At 35.3% G+C, this 20,683-nt stretch overlaps 1 protein-coding gene across 1 annotated transcript; it reads right to left on the reverse strand.

The window, feature by feature from the left end:
- Window positions 1–1,559: 1,559 nt before the first annotated feature.
- LOC131043441 (F-box/WD-40 repeat-containing protein At5g21040) lies at window positions 1,560–7,080 on the reverse strand. The gene is made up of 2 exons (XM_057976637.2): window positions 5,512–7,080; window positions 1,560–2,483 (listed from the first exon to the last, which is right to left on the reverse strand). Exons 1-2 carry the CDS (start codon window positions 6,678–6,680, stop codon window positions 2,069–2,071), a joined length of 1,584 nt encoding a protein of 527 aa, XP_057832620.2. The 5' UTR covers window positions 6,681–7,080; the 3' UTR covers window positions 1,560–2,068.
- Window positions 7,081–20,683: the final 13,603 nt, after the last annotated feature.

Raw genomic sequence — 20,683 nt, forward strand, 5'->3', positions numbered from 1 at the left:
TCCAAAAATTTATCATGATTATAGGATGCTCTAAAGAGAAATGTTAAATAAAGCATACAACTGAAGGAACAAATTATATATTTATAGTAGTGAATTTATCGAAGTCCTATTTTAACGTGTTATAAGGACATGTCAATTTGGAGGTCTTCTGCATTCTCAGCTTCTTGTTGAGACTATTGTTTGTTGTCCACCCAATCACAATCAACAAAATGAAGTGAAGATGAATTTTTTTTGCTTTGTATACCTAAAAAAAAAAAATCAAGCTAAGATTACCTTTGCTAAAAGGTATTATTTTACTGATTAAAAACAGCAAAATAAGACCATCTAGTGAAGATTACCTTTACTCAAAGGTGAACCTTTGCTAGAAGATGTTTTCACAAAAATCTTCGAGCAAAGGACCTTAGTTCAGAACAAAAAGATATTTTGAAAAAAATTACATCCACTTTCAAAAATTTGATATCCCAAATTTGGGACTAAGTATTGTGGAAATATGTATTTCAATGTTGTATGGATAAACAAAGAATACATCAAAATTAATAGGTAGGCATTAGTCTCGAGGCTTTCCTTACTGTAGAAAGATTGGTTTCCCTTCTCTATGCGATCAATGCTTACTGCCTATTTTACAACACTATTTTGTAGTCTTATAATATTTTACAATATGATAAACAAAGAATACACAAATATTAACAACTACCCATTACACTCTGAAGCATTCCTTCCTTTTTATTATTCTATCATTTCCATACTCCTAGTTGATCAGAGATTCGGAACCCCAATTTGTCTATAATTTGACTTTGATAATATTGTTCTTCAATTCTCTGCTTTGTTCCATTCACATTTTGTGTAGAGGACGATGATATCCACATTTTAGCCCCAAATCCCTATAAAAATCATTTGAAATAGGATGATGAGAGAAATTTTAGATTCTTATCATGAATTGCCATATTGTTGTCTCTGTCAGACTCTAAAATGACACCATTGTCTAGATTGCACTTAATACTGCAGGAAGGTTGTAAGGCTGTGTCATCGGGAATTTCCTCGCACTAATTCGTAAGTCATCTCAAAAGCTCTTATTAAGAAAACTGTCGCCAAAACGGGAAGCCTTGACAAGTCTAGTCTTAAAATGCAGTCAAGAAGCTGCACACTATTCGTTGTGAAATATCAAACATAAATAATTTCATGCAACTCTTATGGATGGCATTATCTGTCTTTTTCTGTTTTGGATCTCGACTTTTCACATTATGTTCATGGAGAATTGAACGCAGGACACCATTGTTGTCTCACTCCACCAGTCTAGCCTGCTGGACCGAGAGCATCAGGTTTTTTAAATTTTATAAATTTATGTTTATATTGGTGAATAAGACACTTGAAATGCAAATAATGTTAAGTTCATTTCCATTATATTTACAACTCTTTTCATGTCAATTTGAGCAATTTATTTCATCTGTGCTGCTACATTGTCAAGAAGCAACGCTGAAGTGCTTTGCATATAAATCGAATCATACAAGCCTTTTCAGTGTAGCCAACTTAATAAATGCAAAGGGAGTAGAACAAAGTCATTGCAGGGAATTGTAGCAATATAAATATATGCATTCATAGAACACATCTACAGGTACTGTACATGACTCATAATTTTAACTTCTTGCCAAATGTAGTATCTCAAGTTCATTGAAGCAATAAAGGCATCACTGAATTCTCATCGAAGCTATCTTTACAAGGATCTATCTAGTTATTTAAACCAACAAATCCCAATGCTCTGCTATGTGGCTGTTACTCCGTTATACAATCTATCTGTCTTAACATTCATATCTTTGCACATTGTCCCATTATTTATTCAATATTTCGCCAAATCAAGAAGCGTGAAATCTCTTTCAAGCTCCTTTTATTACAAGCATTCTAGAATAGAAGTGCTCATATGCTTGCTGGAACAAAAGTTGCATTATCTAGTTTTCCTTCTTTGTTTTAATGAAAAAGTAGAAGGATGAAATTCGGTTGAGTTGCTTGTTCAGTAACCATAAGAATTCCACAATGTATGGGAATGGATAAAGTTGATCTGAGGTGCCAAATTTCATGAGTATTGACTCTCAATAGTCTCCATTTTAACTTTGTTTCTATGATTGCCCTTTTGCCAGACTCGACTTCCAGCCACATATTTATTGTTTCTATTGGCTAATATGTTACAAGCTTCTGGCTGCTTTCCTTTGTAGGGAGAAGCACCTTGCTTTTTCTTCCTCTTTGAATTATCAAATTGGATGATTCTTGAGGCCTGCACTCTCCTTTCTATCTCAAGTGCCTGTGAGAAATCCCATATCTTCACAAATTTCTCCTCTCCTCCACAAACAATTCTCTCCGCACCAATGTCTACTGAGTACAAATTTCTGTGGAACCCATGGAACATACGCTGTGGGGATTCTATATGCTGCAGTTTATTTTCTGACGTTTGCTTTGACAGGAGGTGAAATTTTTTCTCCATATTTGCCTCACTGAAATGAAACGTAATGTTATCACAGCAGACCATACTTTTAGGTCAGCTATCCAACAAGGTGGCGTACCACACAAGAAATAGTTATGGGAATTGCTACCTGATACATTAATTGAAATTACCAGAAAATACAAGTGGCTTTTGCCAACACCAATAAAATGTTCGTCAAAACAGATGGACAGAATGTAAACTAAGACAGCTTAACAGGAACTACATAACATAATTTCAAATGAAAAATGGCTCAAAGAAAATTTCAGAAATCATACAGACAGCTTTATTCACAGAGGCAAAGTAGGTAAGAGAAACATAAATGATAACAGTTTATAGATATAAAGATACTTCTACAGAAAAGTCAGCATACAAGTGATGAACATCAGAGATAACAGAAAAGAAATTGATATTTCTAGCGTCAAAATTTTATAGCCTGGAATATGGTAGAGAATCCTGCCCACCACCCAGAATTCAATTGGGGTGTTAACTCAGTGGTAGCCATTACAGTAATTCTGTCTAGTTTTAAATTCCTTAAATTTCCAGCTTATTATTCCAAGCAAATATAATGACTTCTCAGATGAGAATGATAAGATAATTGAATGCCTTTATGCCTTGTAGGAGGAACATGTTTTAATGAGCAGGGAGTAAAATTCCAGGTTTTCTTACAGAAAAAAAGGTAGCTGAAATTTGCAGATTTGACAATAAAGAAAAATGACATGGTATATACACAGAAAATCATAAGGATTATATAATCTCTTAATATAAATAAGTTAAACTAAAAATATGTTTGTGGAAACATTGAAAGAGATTAATTTTTTTTCAAAAATAAAGATAAACTGTCAACTAATAAATATGAAAGAAAAGGAAATCGATGTTCAGAAACTTGATGATCCGGGGAAATAAACGAGACAGCTTTAAGTTCCAAACAAAAGGCAAGAAATAATGTGTATACGAGAGGTTAGTTAACAAAGCAAGAATAAAATATAGTTCCCTCAATAAAGGAAAGGGTACAGATGGATAGTTGCCCTCGAAGACATTTGGAAGCCTCTTCAAATTTTGTGAGAAAAGTTTTTATGGGTTTTCAAGGAAAAGTCCTGGGCAAGCAGGAGAAGTAGGTATTGTTTGAGATCATTACATCAGGTTCTTATTGGTTTCATTTGGACCTGGATGTAGGAATAAACAACTATGTGATTTGTAAGTTATGGAAAAGTTTGAATATAGAAGGTAATTCCAAGATAATCTTACATATGATGAGAAACGAGAACTAGAGTGAGTACTGGGCACCAAATGCAATTGTAGAGAAAGGTTTGGATCTTATAGAAAGGCTCTCCTACATCTCCTTTACTCATATTAGCAGTGGGAATCAAGCAAGTCATCATATAGCCGATCAAAGTATTGGCATTAGGGACAGCACAGAAGGTTGATGAATTTTGACTCCCAAAACATGAACCTTGATTACAAAGTATATAGGGATTAAATACAGATGGTAAGGGATAAAAGTAGATTTGTGATGACAAATTATTAATAATGATCTTGGAGAGAACCGGGCTTATAGCAGTTCCTAGACAGCATTATCAAAGCATTTTTCTCTTCATTATGTGGAATTAAGGAGGCACAACTTCATTACTCTGCGAGAAAATGGAAGAATTCAAAGACTTTCTAAGCTAGAGTAATCATCCTGAGGAAGGTTGGATTTGAGTTCAATATTCAAAGGGTATTTTAGAATAAGATGTGAATTTCTCCGCGGGGTCTAGATTCTGTTGAAAATCCTCCTAACCCAGCATTATCCTAGCCTAAAGACCACTCTCTTTTTTGGCGAGGAGATATTTACCTTTCTGACAGATATTGTAAGGCATTTTTTGGCACGTCAAATTGTAACCTTATGTATGCACAGTGCTGGGCTTGTGGTTGGAAAATGGGCTGATTTTGGATAGTCTTCAACAAACTTGGTTTTCTATCAACAGTGAAAAGTTTGGGAGTTTAGAGGAAATTTGTCACCAGGATTTCATTTTTTTGTATCAGGGCCTTCTGGCTCTAATTGGAAAGCTTGTATGTCTTTCTTTCGTATCTTTAGACGACCTTGTTTTTTCAGGGAAAGCAAAAAGTTTTGACTACCATCTTTAGTTTATCTGCTAGTCTGTTGTAGAAAGGGGCTTTTCAGAGTTGCTAATTGTGATGGCAATTTCAGCCTTCACACCAGTTCCTACTGCAGGTTAAAAAAGGTACGAGAACACCTTATTGTTGTTCAGGACAGTGTGACAAATCAAGTTCAAGGTAGAAAATCAAGCTAATGAAACTCTACTTTAGAATTTGAGTAGTTTCAGCCGTTCCTCTTTATTGCATTCTAATAATAGACCCATTGGTTGTAAATTCAGGGAGTTCTCAGTTTGCTTGGCTTGTAAGTCTGAAGATGTTAAAGGTTTATTCATTTCCCCTTCTTCAGTTACTACCTTAACTACTGCCTTAGGTGGGAAAAGAAAGACTACCAGTGAAAAAAACAAAGAAGGTTTTGATTGGCTTGAGCTTCCTGAGGAATGAGGGTTTCTGGGAAGAAGGAAGTCAAGGATAATTGCTTAGGGTAAAAAACAAGTGAACTAATTCCTCCAACATTAAAGGTAAAAGAGGCGGTTCTGCAGGTTAAAGAATAAGTGGGAAGCGTAAGGCAGGGAGTTCCAACAGAAGCAAGGAAACTAAAATACTAGGGGACATGCTGGAGGAGTTTCCTCAGGAGTTGGCATCCAGAATTCAATTAATTCTGGGAGAAAATAGGTTAATAAGATACCAGTTTTCTGTTTCATACAGTCCTTTACGTCAATGATAAAGGATTGTTCTCTCTGTTAATATGTAAATTGTTAATAGTCAAGTCTAGCTATCCAAATGTGTATATGCAAGAGAATATAAAGAGGCTTAGAACCATGAAAAAAGAATAAATCATTGACAAGGAAAAGAAATACAAATTTGCCCAATGGATGTACACTATAGTAAAACCCAAACTCAAAGGAAGAAGATTGTCAAGAGTCAAGAAACACAAAACCCACCTGCAATCTGCAGTTGATATGGCATGTTTCCTGACATCCATCACAGCTAATTTGCCATCTCCAGATGCAGAAACAAGCCATGGATCCTCAAATGCAAGAGCATAAATAGGGCCGGAATGAGGAACCCAAGAGGCCACAGGTGCCTTTTCTTCTTGTCCTCCTGAGTTTCCAGAACGTTCATCAAACATATGAATAACCCCATCCTCCCCTCCAGTGAACAAAAACTCACCTGATTGACTACATTGCACAGAATAAGCCTGACCCAAATGGACCCTACACCTTACCCTCATCTGTTCCCCACTCTCCACATCCCAAGTATAGACATCACTCCCGGAAGCGCTAAAAACCCTGGGACCCCTAACAACCAATGACCACACCCAATCCATATGCATCAATACCTTAACACACTTCATAGACTCTCTATCCCACACCCTAATGCTCATGTCCCAAGATCCACTATATATTCTTTGACCATCCAGCCCAAGGCAAATAACAGGCCCAGTGTGTCCCCACAAGCAAATTTCACAGCTTTCCTTACAAATATCAAAAACATTATTCATCGAAATTCCCTCTGTTGCAGCTCTCCAGCATCTTATAGATGAGTCATCACCACCAACTACAAGAATACTCACATCTGCTTCAATGTCTCTGATTGTGCAATCAAGAGGCCTTGAGCTCATAATTGGCAGGGCTTCCTCCAGGTTCCAAATTTTCACTATCCTATCATAGCCTCCTGTAATTATTAGATTAAGGCATGGAACTATGCGCACAGTTTTGACTCCTCCTTCCATGTGACCATAGAGGCTGTCTATTGTGTAGCTCCCCATGAAAGCTTTGCTGCCAGTATGTCTGTCCATGTAGAGTTCCCTCCATGTTTTCGTTTGTGGGTGAGTAAAGTGGGGCAACTGCCATCTGTGGCAGTAAAAGTCCTTCCATGAGAGGCAATCCAATGAGAGCTTGAAGAATAGAGTACAAACACAGGATACTTGGGATAATTCTTTAGGACCTAGATGCTTAAAAATCTCTGAGATTATTACTGGGGGGAGATCCAGGAAATTGGGACATAGTTTTACTATATTTTGATCTTCAGATTCCATAAAAACTAGGATATTTGTGATGGGTAATGTTATAACACCCTCATTCGCAGTACCTAAATAACTGAGATTCATTCGAAGTAAGATAAAAAAAAATTAAAAAAGAGAGATTATGTATTCTGGGTTTTTAAGATTCAAGTGGAAAATAAATACAAGAGTGACTGCAGATTTTTGAGGGGAATTTGCATTAATACAAACAAAATTCTTGAGGATCGTGTAGATACACGAGGACTCGAAATGTATATAAATATTAGCGGAGATTTTCTATAGGACTTTCAAGCACGCAGCCTTAGGGTAATTTGCTCTTAATAGCTGAGAGACTACTTAGCTAGTTGCACAGCGGGGGTCGGGCGGGAGATACAGACGGTACAACCATACAATGGTTGTAGTTCTTTTTTTTATTCATCAAAGCTGAAAAAATAGAATTATTACAATGGAAATAAATAGCAGTCCGAAAATGACTGCAGATGAAAATTAAAAACTCCGAGGTTATTAAGAACGTCACATAACTAGCAAGATTAGCATATTACAATACAAAGTATGAGCAACAATCTAGTTACTAAGACTGTCATATACCACCAAGTGAAACAACCCAGCTATAAAATATGGAAGTTGGAAACTCAATACAAAACAAAAACTACAGCTGGAATAACAATTTATAAGCATAAGGATAATTTTATTTGGAATCTTTTCCAAAAAATAAAGAGACCCTCTATTTTTTAGCTTGTAAATTTGAGCAGGTGAAAATGGGGAAGGTTAGAAATTGATCCACCAACTTAGAGATGTTATCTGCCACTTGTCAAACATCTAAGTTATTATGCACATAGTATAGAAGATAGAGATAAAATGGATTATTTTTACTTGTTTTTATTACAGAGATATTATATTCATGAGACCACCAGCTTCCTTAAATTTTGGAGCTTAAATTTTTACGTTGAACTACACTACACTACAAAACTCATGGGACCAACAACTTTAAAATTTTCCTAAAAAATCTCAGTAGCTCTAGCTCTATTGTTTAGGAAGCCCCCCTCCATGAGACCCCATCATAAGAGACTACCAGTTGCAACCACCCAACACATGAACTCTTGAGTGGAATGACACATTGAATCTCTCCTTCATGCTGCAAAAATTGATGTTTAATCTCTTCTTGTTGAGTTTAGCCTTATCTTTATGACATTTTTGGAGTCCTGAGCACAAAAAAAGAATTGAAACATGATGTCATAGTAAAACTTTCGCATATCTATTTATTGATGCAAAATCTGGGTAGAGAATATTGCTAAACATCTACTTTTCCATAAATGCAATCATAGAATCAACAATCACATTTTATGAAATCTCATGCCCAACAAAGCTTCTTTATAGCTTAGCACATGGTCAAAGTTGTCAAGAAAATGATCAAATATAGTTGTCCATTTCCTTTTAGCTCTAAATAAGTCCTAGAAGATGTGTTTTAAACTTTCACTATGTTGGCACAAAGAGCACTTGGCTGGTATTATTTTCAACACTCTTATTTTATCCCCAATGGGAAGCTTATGATGAAGGATTTTCCAACCTAAAATTTGTGCATTTGCTTTAGCTTTGGACTTCCAGATTTGAGCACTTATCTTTTTCCATTTTCTTTCTTGAAATCTACAATTCCATTTGTTGTTAAGTCTAGGATTCAACTTCAAAGTTGCAAGAAGCATAAGATAGATCTTCTTCAAGGGAAAATAAAAAAAGGGATACTTGTTCAGCCACCACCAATCCTTGAAGAAATTGCATTGTAGGGGAGTGCAAAGCTTCATAAAGAGTTCTATAGGAACCAATGATTTCACGAAACACATAACCGCCAATCCTTGAAGAAGTTGCATTGTAGGGGAGTGCAAAGCTTCATAAGGAGTTCTATAGGAACCAATGATTTCACAAAACACATAAAACCCTTCATCTTGTCATTTAAGTTGAAAGAAATTTTGGAGTTTTGCTAGCTGACCTAGTGAAGGGAATTGAAGTCCCAAATGTCACCAAACTACTTAACCCCTTTTAAAAAAAATAAAGACAATGTTTAGGAAAGATGGCAGCAAGTGGTTGTCCATGATATTGAACAAGCTTGTTCCACCAAATAGAGGAATTAGCAAATCTAAAGCCACGTTGAAGAGAATCCTTTCTTCAATTTAATAAATTACAACCTTTTTGCCAGGCCTTCTAGATAAATTGCAATGGAAAAGAAGCCTTAACCCGGAAAAAGGGAGCACACAAAATTTTATCTAGCCATTCCACATGTTGCCACTTGTTATTTACAACATCAAGAAATATATGATGACGAACTAGGATCTTCCATTGTTCTTCTCTAGAAATAGCTCTTATGTCTACTTTGTTGATAAGAAAATCCCTTGAGTTCTAGGGTCCAAAAGACCCAATCCACCCCTATTTCTTGGTTGTATACAATGAAGCCATGGGGAGGATTTTAAACTAGCTTTTCCATCCCAATTGGACCATAGAAATTGACGAATGAGCCCATTCAAATCTTCATAGCCTTATTTAGAGGGCATCCAACAAGAGGAGTAATAAACATGGGAAGCCAGAAAAATATGATTTATCACTTGTATTTTATGAGCTAATGATAAAAACTTATTTCCCCAATTGAAGATTTTGTTTTTCAATTTTGTCATAAACAAATTTCGCATGTCATGGAGAGAAACCCCCAAACTAAAATGAATGCCAAGGTATCACGTAATCTGCACATGTTTGATTTGCTTCTGCTCTTTTGGAATCCATTGAGGAGCCATATCAGAGCTGGTCATTATAAATTTAGTTTTGTGAGGAGCCAATTTAGACCCTAAGATTGAACAATATAGATCTAACATCTCCAAAACATGTCTGATTTATGATTCAAAATTTTGAATAAATAGCAAACTATCATCAACTAAGTGGGAGTTTATCACTACTAAATTGTTAGGAATAGAAATCCCCTTGATCAAGTTCATTTGATTATATTTTTGTAACAGATAGCCAAGTGCATCAACAACAAGAATATAAAGGAAAGGCAATAAGGGACAACCCTACCTAATAGAACGTTGTAGAGGAAATGATTTGGATAAAGAATTATTAATCATCAATTGAGCATTAGCATCATTGAAAAGCATTTGGAAATGCTTGCATATTTTGGGCCCAAACCCCAACTATTGCAACATTTTAATAATAAAGCTCCATCTCATCCTATCACGCTCTTTGTCAAAATCAAACTTCACCAATAAGGCATTTTGTCTTGATTGTTGAGCCCATTCACTTGTTTCCCAAGCCAATATTAAGTCATCCAATATAAATCTGTCACCAAGGAAACTAGTTTGTTTAGGTCTAACAATCATTTTAGTCACCAATTTGATCCTATTTGCAAGGACCTTAGCAATAATCATATAGGAAGTGTTAAACAATGTGATTGGCCTCCATCCAGAAATGTAGTCAAAAAATTTCCCTTTTGAAAGAAATTTGATCAAACCTCTATTAATATCTGACCCCAACAACCCTTGATGAACAACTTCCAAATACAAAAGATAAAAATCTTCTTTGATATGCTGCCATAAGTTTGGTAAAATTCAATTGATAAACCATCAATACCAGAACTTTTATTAGGTGCCATAGAAAAGACAACCAGTTCCAAGTCCTCAATAGAAAGGTCTCGATCAATAAAACAACTATACTCTTGATCCACCTTCCTAGGTATGACATCTTCTATAATATCTTCAAGAATCAGTTGAACATCTTGCCAATGAAAATCTTCCTTAAAAGTTATTCATAAAAGACCTGAAATATTTCTTTGATTCCCTCAAAATTTGTATGAAGCTTACCATCCTCATCATATATGGCACCAATATGCTCTTTTTTATGTTTATATTTTAGATAATTGAAGAAATACTTGGAACCTTTATTACCTTCCTTAAACCAATGCAATCTTGCCTTGATTTTGACTCCTTGCCCCTATAAACATACAAATTTTGGAGTTGAGTTTCAATAGAAGCAAAGGAAGTCTGAATATTAATATTGTCTAGGTTAAGCATTTTCTATTCATATCTAGCTTCCTTGTAAGATTTTCTTTACATCCTCATTGCCATGAAGCTTTACAAATCTTTTTCGACTTATATTTCTCTAGTTGAAGTGGGATAGATAGGTTCTTATTTTTTATTGAAGTAAGCAGCAAAATAAGGGTGTTGGGTTTTTATACAACAGTCAGTAGGCGGCAAAAGAAAGGCAACAAAACAAGGGTACTAAGGATGGGGTCCCATGGAGGAGAGCTTCCTAAAAAATAGAGTAGGAGCTGCTGAATTTTTTTAGGAATATTTTAAAGTTGGCGGTCCCATGAATTTTGTATTGCACTTTAGCTTAAAAATTTAAGCTCCTAAATTTAAAGATGTTGGCAGTCTCATCTTAAGTTTAAACTCTTAAATTTAAGAAAGTTGGTTGTAAATAAATTTAGTTTTCCCTCTAAATTCAGATGATTGACAAGTGGCATAAAATATTCCTAAGCTAGTGGGGCAATTTCTAGCCCCACCCCATTTTCACCTGCTTAAAATTACATGTCTAAAAAGTAGGGGCTCCTATTTTTTAGGAATAGATTCCAAATAATCCCGTAGTAGAAAAAAATTCTTCATGAGACCACCTCTTCCTTAAAAATAGAGCTTAAGCCCCCTCCATGGGACCACTGCCTAACCCAAAATAAAATAAGGTTGGATATGCCTTTAACAATAAGCCAGAAGTCCACTATTAGAAGCTTGCCAAACCACCAACAACCCAAAACCCAATTCAAGAGTGGAGAGACACACCCAAAACTTGAAACAAAGGGGTTGGGGGTGGCGCGGAGGAGGACTTCCCCTTCCACTAGCAAAAACCAACAATTTATGCAATACTACTATTAGGGACATCAAAAAAAGAATCAAGCGAGGAGGTCCTTGTAGAGTTTTTGTCCATAACAATAGAAGATTGCTATATAACAACATCTAGAGCAGAATCACTAGAAGTGGATTGACGTTGCAGAACAAGAGCAATAAGTGTAGGAGCCTCAAGGATAGAGGAGGCCACATGAGTAGTAACGAGGGGGTCAACAAAAGGTTCAATAGCAGTAAGAGGCACATCCTGTCAACCTCATCCTAGGAGGAGTCATCCTCCTGTGAGGGGTCATCGAAATCAGAGTCAACAACATTGATAGTCAAGTGACCAACAGTAGTGTCCTTCCACCAAGTAGTAGCACCTTTGTGGTGAGAGAGAGAACAATTTGAAGCTAAGTGACCCATTGAGAATCATCTCTGACAGCGAAAGGGGAGGCCCTCATTATCCAATTTTTGAGTCCATAGCCTATCCCCAACCATAAGAACCACATCCCCAGGGAGAGGTGTAGAGATGCCAATATCGATCAAAATGCAGGCAAACGTAGAATGACCCATGGAAGACATGAAATCATCAACCTTCAAAAATCGACCAGTAGAGTTACTAATGGCCTCATAACAAGAGTGCTCCTAGAAATGAAGGGGAAGATTAAGAAGGTGACCCATACCAAATGCACATTAAGTGGTTCAATAAGGGGGTTAAAGGAAGTTTTCCAGGGTTTGATAAAGAGAGAGTGAACACCCCAAGTCCACAACTTGCCCAATACCAAATCACGATCTTGAGGAAAAAAAAAGAAAGCAATGAAAAAGCTTTTAGCACAAGGGAAAAGCTCAATGCTATGAGCAACTAAAGGCTTCCAAGAATCACTCACCCATCGATGGAGGTCCGGGAGAGAAGGTCAAAACCTAGCAAATTTGCATACCAATGCATAGTGTTGGTAAAAATCAATATTTTCTACAACCTCTTGGCCATAGACCACCACAAGGGAGGTCTTGGTACAAGGAAGAGGATGAATCCCCTTGGAGGGATGAGTAGTAGATCTAGCCACATGAGAAAAGATTTGCCCACCAGCAAAAGAAAGAGGTCTGGGAGGGACCTTAGCACCCATAACAGGATCACCGTTGGCAACAAAGGTAACAACATCAAAAGGAGTAGCCACAACTCCTACACCCACAACATCATTACCAACTACCACAACAAAATGTTTCAAACTAGAGGCAACACCCATAGCACTGACACCCAAGACATCAAGTAGGGGGGGGACCCAATCCACCCTCAGCCAAAGGAGCTAGTGTAGCAGCAGGAGACACAATAACAAGCATAGAGTGCACAGGGGTAGCGACATCCACACTAGAAATAGGAGTGTTCAAACTTGGTAGGGTGGGAGAGATGACATTCAAACCTAGCAGGGCAGGAGAGTCGTCATAGGTTCTTGTTCTTATCTTGTTTACATTTGTGTTTATATTTGTACAATACATGAGATTAATTGGTAGGTCATTTAATGAATGATGTTTGTGTAACAAGAATCTCAATGGAGAATTGATAGTTTGAAATCAACTAAACATCCTTTTATACAATCAAAATATGACAAACAAAATATTGAATGGGGAAGGTAATCAGACTCCATTACCAATAGGGCCATTTTATTTTTGCAATAGAATGAGAGAGGAGAGGAGAGATAGTTGAGGAAAGAGCAAGAAAAAGAGGACTAAGGAGATAGAGGAAAAATAAAGTGAGATATAAAGAACAAAGATAGATACACATATTGAGAGACATGGAGACAAAGAGATATAATGAGATGCAAAGAGATAGATAGACCAAGAGGTAGAGGGAGAGAGATAAGAGAGATAAAGAGAAAGAGATATGAAAGAATAGAGATTAATAGTTGAAATTGCATCTTTAACATCTAACAAAATCCTCTTTCATGATGTTATGATAAATGCCATAGCTTATTATAGAGCTCTTATTTTGGCACAATTAAGGAGAAGATAAGCAATAGCTTTTGGGATGACTTTATACATGTTAATTGCATTTGCTTGAAAGTTTTCATGGACTTTTCAACAAATTTATTTTGTGCATATTTTACGATCATAGAAATCTATGACAAGACATCTTTAGGGAATTCCACCAAACAATTTTCTCCCACATAATTTGATCACTTTAACTAAAACATAGTTTATTTCTCTAATTATAAAATAATATTAAATTAATTTATAAATTATAATATAATATTAAGTAAAATTAGTTTGAGTGATTTCTTCGATTTTATTTCTCTTCGTTGCATTTTTTGGGAGTGGAATAGGGTGGCAAATTGTTTGGCTAAATGGGATTTTGAGCAAATGAATAGGTGGAATGTGGGTGACAAGGGACAATTGTCCACAAATTATTCTCAAAATTTAAAGAAATTAGTTATGGTGGACAAGAAAAGTTGTTTGGTGATCCTACTTGGGGTTTCTTTTGGTGGGTGGTTTCTCAGTTTGTTGGTAGTTTTCTATTGGACTTGATAGCCTTCTTGATTAATAAACTTTTACCCCTTTCTCAAAAAAGAAAAAGAAAATTAACACCTTTTTTCATATTAAAGAAGGAAAAATTAGCACCATACTAATGTGTGTGTTTACTAATGCAGTACATATTTATAAGGTTGTACTTGTAGTAGTTGATGAATATTTCTATGTGAATCAAGACAAATTAATATTACCATGCAAGATGGGTGGATTTTGCATGCAAAATATCATTAAACCCTACACAAAGAAAAAGCTAGCAAAGAATGAAGCCAAAACGAAATAAAAAACTGACAAAAAATGATCGACAACTACAAATGTTTTAATCATCTTGCACATCTATCTATGAACGTGAATCATTGATTTTGGAAGTTTGCTAATCCATCTCATATAATGAAACACCTTTGACATAAGATAAAAATCAAAGAGTTGTTTCATGTTCAAAATTTTGTCTCACATCAAAAAATATTATTGATTTGTTAGAATTGTGGAAAAGATTTAAATTTACTTTTATGATAGATATACAAGGCTTTTTGTTTCTTTATTGATTATGGAGGATGCTTTATGTCTTCTTAAAAACATGGAAAATTATTATGGTACATAGAATGTGTTGACATTCAATTTCATACTATTCAAATTGTGCTTGAATTTTAGCCCCCTTATGCATTTTCACCTTGTTATATCCATCATAGATAATTGATCTAAGATAATTCCAAATGGGTCAACATTGGTCTAAGTTTTCACAATAATTCTCTCTGCATTCCCACATGTCTACTCATATGTCTGATGTGGCAAAGGTTTCAAATTTTCTTAGTGTAGAGGTTTTATTGTTCATATTTCTAAGAACCATGCTTTTGGCAAGGTTTTGGATCTCACTATCTTTGTATGCCTTCTTTCCCAACACCATCTTTCCCTGTACTTATATTAGGGTGTCACATTTTCCTATCCCAATGCACCTTTTGTTAGTTCCCCAATTTTGTTCCCTTTCCTTATTAGAACTTCAAAATTTTACTTTGTGGCATCACTTTCATCCATTCCCCACTCTTTTCTCTTACCTTTATTATAGTTTTGAACTTTCTCTTCCTAGTATGCTTTTCACCAAAACTCAAACTCCAAAATCCTTTACACTAAGTTACCTTTTGAAGTTATAATTTCAACCATCCCTTTGCCCAATTACAATTTCCTTGGTATCTTCAATTCACATCTTCTAAAATTTCCTTCTATATGTTTTTATAAGAGTCAAAGATGTGAAAATACTTTTATTGTGGTACAAACTATGAACTTATTAAGATTAAGATGTCATCTACCTTGTAAATATAATGTCATGTTCCATGGTTCCAACATCCATGGAAAGTATCCCTAAGCACATAGGGTGCATTTGGAAAATAATTTATAATAGTTTATTCTCACTATTGTTTGCAATACATTCACAAGGGATGAAGGGTTCTATTAGTAGTGATAAAGATGACTTGTGGACATAAATTTTTAATTAATGTTTTCCCAAATGTGGACACCTAGAAAGGGATGATAAAAGAAAAGTGAAGAGGACAAAAAAGTGATTGTTGGGTTCCTCCAAGTGAGCAATTGGAAATTGGCAACAAATGTCTTGATATTCCTTTGTTTGTGGCATTTAATATAATGTTTCATTTCCAATTTTGGGTAACTAAGTTTGAGGGAAAGTTTTCGGAGCCAAAAATATGTCCTTACACATTCTAGGAAGGAAATCAAAGGTTGGGATGTTTGGAATGAAGTGTTATCTTTGGGCACAATTTTGGTGCATAAGACGTCTTTAAAACTCTATACAATCAGCTCCTTGAATTTTTATGGAAATTTAAATTATCATAAGGTGGTGATGTTAAACATGTTATGTTCGTCGATTTCTAGCATCTTAAAGAGATGGATTTAATCATGATAATTCCACATTAAGGTTACTTAATTTAAATTTCCATAAATTTTTTAAATTTTCATATTGTAGTAGTCCAATCCTTGTATCTCGTCAATTGATATCATAAATTGAGAATAATTTTTAATGTTAATTCATTGTTAGAGATTGTAATTTCCCAATAAGTGGTATTAGAGCTAGTTTGGTGTAAGAGGCATTGAACTAGTAAGACGAGGGGTTTGTTACCTTCCCTAAAATGTTGGAGGCTTGTGGGTAGTAGTGAATATCCTTTAAGTTAACTTTTTTTTATGGATCTTTGAGATTGGAAACTATGAATATTGTCAATATGATCTATGTTGGGCATTGGAAGCTCGTGTAGTGGATCTTCATGGAGTTGCTCATATCCTCTTGTTGGTTTCTTTGTTTCTTTAACTTGTGGTCATGTGTAGTGAAAATGTGTTCTTGTTGGACGAGTACTTTTGACATCTTGTTGATATGTAGAAACATCATCTATTTATATAGTAAAATGGAGCATGGTGGTAGCCCTTGGTTACATGAATTAGTAGAGGATAAGCCATTGATCTCTTTGTGGATCATAGATTTAGTATATGTTTCATATGTTATAAGCTCCTAGACAACTTTGTTCTTTAATAGATTTTGTAGTTTTTCTTATGTTTCATATGTTATAACATTAATTGAGCATATATGTTATTAATTTTATACACCTTTAAGGTTTTGCAAAAAACCATGCTACTTAAAACACATGTATGTAATGGCCAATGTGTAGATTGGATACTACATCATAGTAGATACGAAGTTCATGCCTATAGCTCCCACTATATTCTTGAATAGGTTGCAACCATGTATGAAAATAAAAGCTAAAATTGTCACCAAAAAACAACACAAAATGTTGCAATAGAAACACAAATCCTTCCAAATAGGCTAGATAGGTTAATATTTCTAAAATTCTATTCAAAACAATAGATGAGTAGAGGGTAGATTGGCCCTCTGTTGGTAACAAAGTTGGTTTGGTGCAAATGGGTGTATCATACCAAATTTGGACATATAATACTTGTCTAGTGGCTAAGGGATTTTCTCATGTTGAGGGTATTGACTATTCCTAATAATCTTTTTCCTATAGCAAGATGGATTCCATTCGTCTTGTACTTTCTATTTTTGCATCTAAGGGTTGGTCAGTGTATTAGATGGATGTGAAAAGTTCTTTCCTACATGGTGGTCTTTAGGAGGAGATCTATGTGGAGCAACCATCAAGATTTTTGCAGGACCCTTCACTTGTTTTCAAGGTTCAACGTTCATTGTATAGTCTCAAAAAAGCTCCTAGAGCTTGGTATGAGAAGATGGATAGTTTTTTGCTTGCTTCAAGATTCACTAGATGCCACTTTGATCCTACAATTTACATTCAGAGGCATGGGGGGGATCTTCTCATTCTTGTTCTTTATGTGGATGACTTGATTCTCACAAGGAGCTCTCTCTCCATGATTGAGGATACTCAAGAAGCTTTGATGGAGTGTTTCGATATGACAAACCTTGGTTCACTGCATTACTTCCTTGGTCTCGAAGTCAATCAGTCTTCTACCATCATTTCTATCTTTTAGTAGAAATATACTCTTAAATTTGCTTAGGAAATTCAGGATGACTGATTGCAAGCCATTCCCTACTCCTTTTCAGTTAGGTGTTGTGTTGTCTACCAATTACACTACTCCATTAGTTGATGCTACCTTGTATCGGCACTTGGTTGGAAGCCTTTTGTACTTGGCACATAGTCATCCTAATATTTCCTTTGCAGTTGGTCTTGCCTCCCGGTTCTCTAAAGATCCTCATGAGATTCATTGGAAGACAGTTAAGCATATATTGTGGCATATTCAGGGCATTGCATAGTTTGGCATTCACTACACATCAAGTGATGTTGAGATTGTGGGCTTTACTAACTCAGATTAAGCTGGTGATGTTGATGATCGAAGGTCTACCTCTGGCTTTATTTTTTGTCTTGGTTCTAATCGGGTTGCTTGGTATTGGAAGAATCAAACTGTTATTGCATTATCATCAACTGAGGCTGAGTATTGAGGAGTCATCTTAGATAGTCAGGAGCTTCTTTGGCTTCTACAGTTGATGGTTGAGTTTAAATTTCCTATTGATCGTGTCCCACTACTCTTTGGTGTGATAATCATAACGCCTACACATTTCTCACAACCCTGTAGAGCATCAACACACTAAGCACATTTAAATCCACACACACTTTGTTTGGAAACTCATTCAAGATGGTGTTCTTTCATTCAAGTATTTTCTAATGGAGCAGCAAGTTGTGATAATCTTCACCAAACCTTTGGAATCTCCTCACTATCTTTAATTGCAATCATGTTAGGGGTGAAGGAAGTAGTCCTTGGGGGGTCTTGAAGAGTCCCCCTTCCTTTCATATTTTATTTTCAACATTATATGTTCTCTCTTTTGGAGAGGAGTTTTCTCCCATAGGGGTTTTCTCCCTTTCTCTGGTTAAGAGAGATTACATTTCATTGCATTATAGTTGTATATGGATCCATAACATGGTGGTTTTTCCAAGACCCATAATGCATCTCTTAAAACATTTTCATATGTTGATTGCATCTCTTTTATTTTTGTCCCTAAGTTGTACTTAAGGAGGGGTGTTGGTGTAAATGTTTATATCATGCCCAACTACTTAAGAAAAATTCGGTCAAAATATTTAATATTTAGCTGTCGGTAGCCACTTCAGTCAATCCCCTGTGGATCCCATGTTGATCTCGTGCTCATTCCTGTTATAAATATAGGATGTTGTCTGAGTTGTATTCATCTCATCTCATTCATCATCAATGTAATTCATTGACTAATAGTTTTTAGAGTTTCTCTTGTGAAGGCATGGTACGCAAGTCAGGCTCTTGGAAACATTCACATCCTCTACTAAAAAAAAATCAACTTCTCGTACAATAGTGAAAAATTTACAAAAATTACCAAAATTGATGTTCAAGTGAAAGGTATTTCTTCATTTTTGATCCTTCAAAATACAACAGTGGTGAATTTCTATGAGACTTCGATGGCATGACTATATGCGACAATAACGTTGATGCAAGAAGGAACTTGCAATCATGGCTTTGATACCATGTTGAATAAATCCAAAATCTAAAAGCATGAAAATAGAACTTCCACTACTGAAAAAAAATAATGCATAAGAGAATGTCTATCATATATGAAAAAGAGTGTAAATTTTTTAATAATAGACCTTCAATATATGGGTAAGGATGAGGAGGTGAGAAGGTGGGAGTGAAATTTTGCATACTGCTCCAAAGATAAAACACTTGTAAGCTCACTTGACAAGAGTGTGAGCAAGTGCCAAACACGAATGCAATAGGTGTCTCAAGTGATGAGTACTTGTCTTATTTATATTGTCTTCTACATCTCAACTTCTCTTTCTCTTATTATTATATATTTTATAGATTCAACTTTTTAATATATATTGTGTTTCATCTCCCTAGGGTTTCTCCCTATTTTCCTATTGATCTATCAACTCCTAGGACCTTCATTTAATCTATCTTCTACTTTACGTTATCCTCAAACCTCTCAATGTCAGTTACCCTACTCAACCATGTTTATCCCAACAACCATCCTCTTTTCTCTTTTTCATACCCTTACTTCTTCAAGATATATGGTCTCAACAATTCTCTAAGTAAATGTGATTTCCCTTTATTTTCACTACCTATCCTATTCCTTCTCTCTCTTCTATTTCTCTTTTACTTTTATTCACTATATATGTAAAGACTAGAAGTTTTCAAAACATAATTTCCATTATTTTCTCCAAATAAATTAATAATTGAAGATAACAGATAATGCTCATCTCAATACATTTGTACATGGTTCATCTTTGCATAAAGATGTTACAATAATTGATTTCACACAAGTTCCTCCACTTAACTATTTCTCGTGACCTAGGCATTAAGCCCATCTCATCACATCAAGTATAGAATGATATAATAAGATACTAGAGTCTCTGGTTGCCACAAACTCTCCTTCACCTACAACCCTATGAATCAAGAACATAATTCAGGCATTGTTTTTTCCCAACCATGAAGCATAACCTTCCCTTGAATTATTTTAATCTAGAAGATTACTTGACCTTGCACAAGGTGCCTAGCAATCCAGAAGTAACGAGTAGGATGGAATCTAGTGTAGCTGGATGCATCTAACATACAATTTCACACACTTAGAAAAACATATGCATCTAGCATCATGATATGGTAGAGAGGAAAATAAACACAATCATTCACAAGATGATTTCAATAATCTTTGGCCAAAGCATCTTTTAAGTTGACTACTGGCAGGTAGATCTAAAGTAGAGACCTACCCTTCTCTAGTTACCCATATTTGCTACCCATCCATAAAACAACAATATAAGTCATTTCCAATGCAAAGAATAGTACCATTGAACGAAGAAGAAAACTACCTTTCTTGATAAACACTAGTATCCTAGGGAGGTGGTTGGTTATGATATCTATCATATATAAAATATTACTTTGATTTCTAGTGCAATTTTATGGAAAGTCAAACTTACACATAAGAACAATTTAATAGATTAACTATAATAATTGGTTGATCAAACATGCCTCACAGGAAGACTCATATAATTGTTTAACATAAACAATATCCAAAGATCACACTAAATAATTTTTCATAAAAAAAATGATACCTTTGAATAAAAAAGAACTACCCTCTTGATAAGTATTTAGAGAAAAAAATAACTACCTATAAATATATTAAGTCATATGTTAGTATTGGTCTACACATTTGGTTTGAAGCAAGTCAATTTT

This window comes from Cryptomeria japonica, chromosome 5, assembly GCF_030272615.1.
Source record: "Cryptomeria japonica chromosome 5, Sugi_1.0, whole genome shotgun sequence".
NCBI classification, from domain to species: Eukaryota; Viridiplantae; Streptophyta; class Pinopsida; order Cupressales; family Cupressaceae; genus Cryptomeria; species Cryptomeria japonica.

Coding starts and splice junctions, on each gene's coding strand:
- LOC131043441 (XM_057976637.2), bottom strand. CDS start 6,680: ATGAATCTCAGTTATTTAGGTACTGCGAATGAGGGTGTTATAACATTA. Junction 2,484..5,511: donor ATATCAACTGCAGATTGCAG/GTGGGTTTTGTG, acceptor GTTTCATTTCAG/TGAGGCAAATATGGAGAAAA.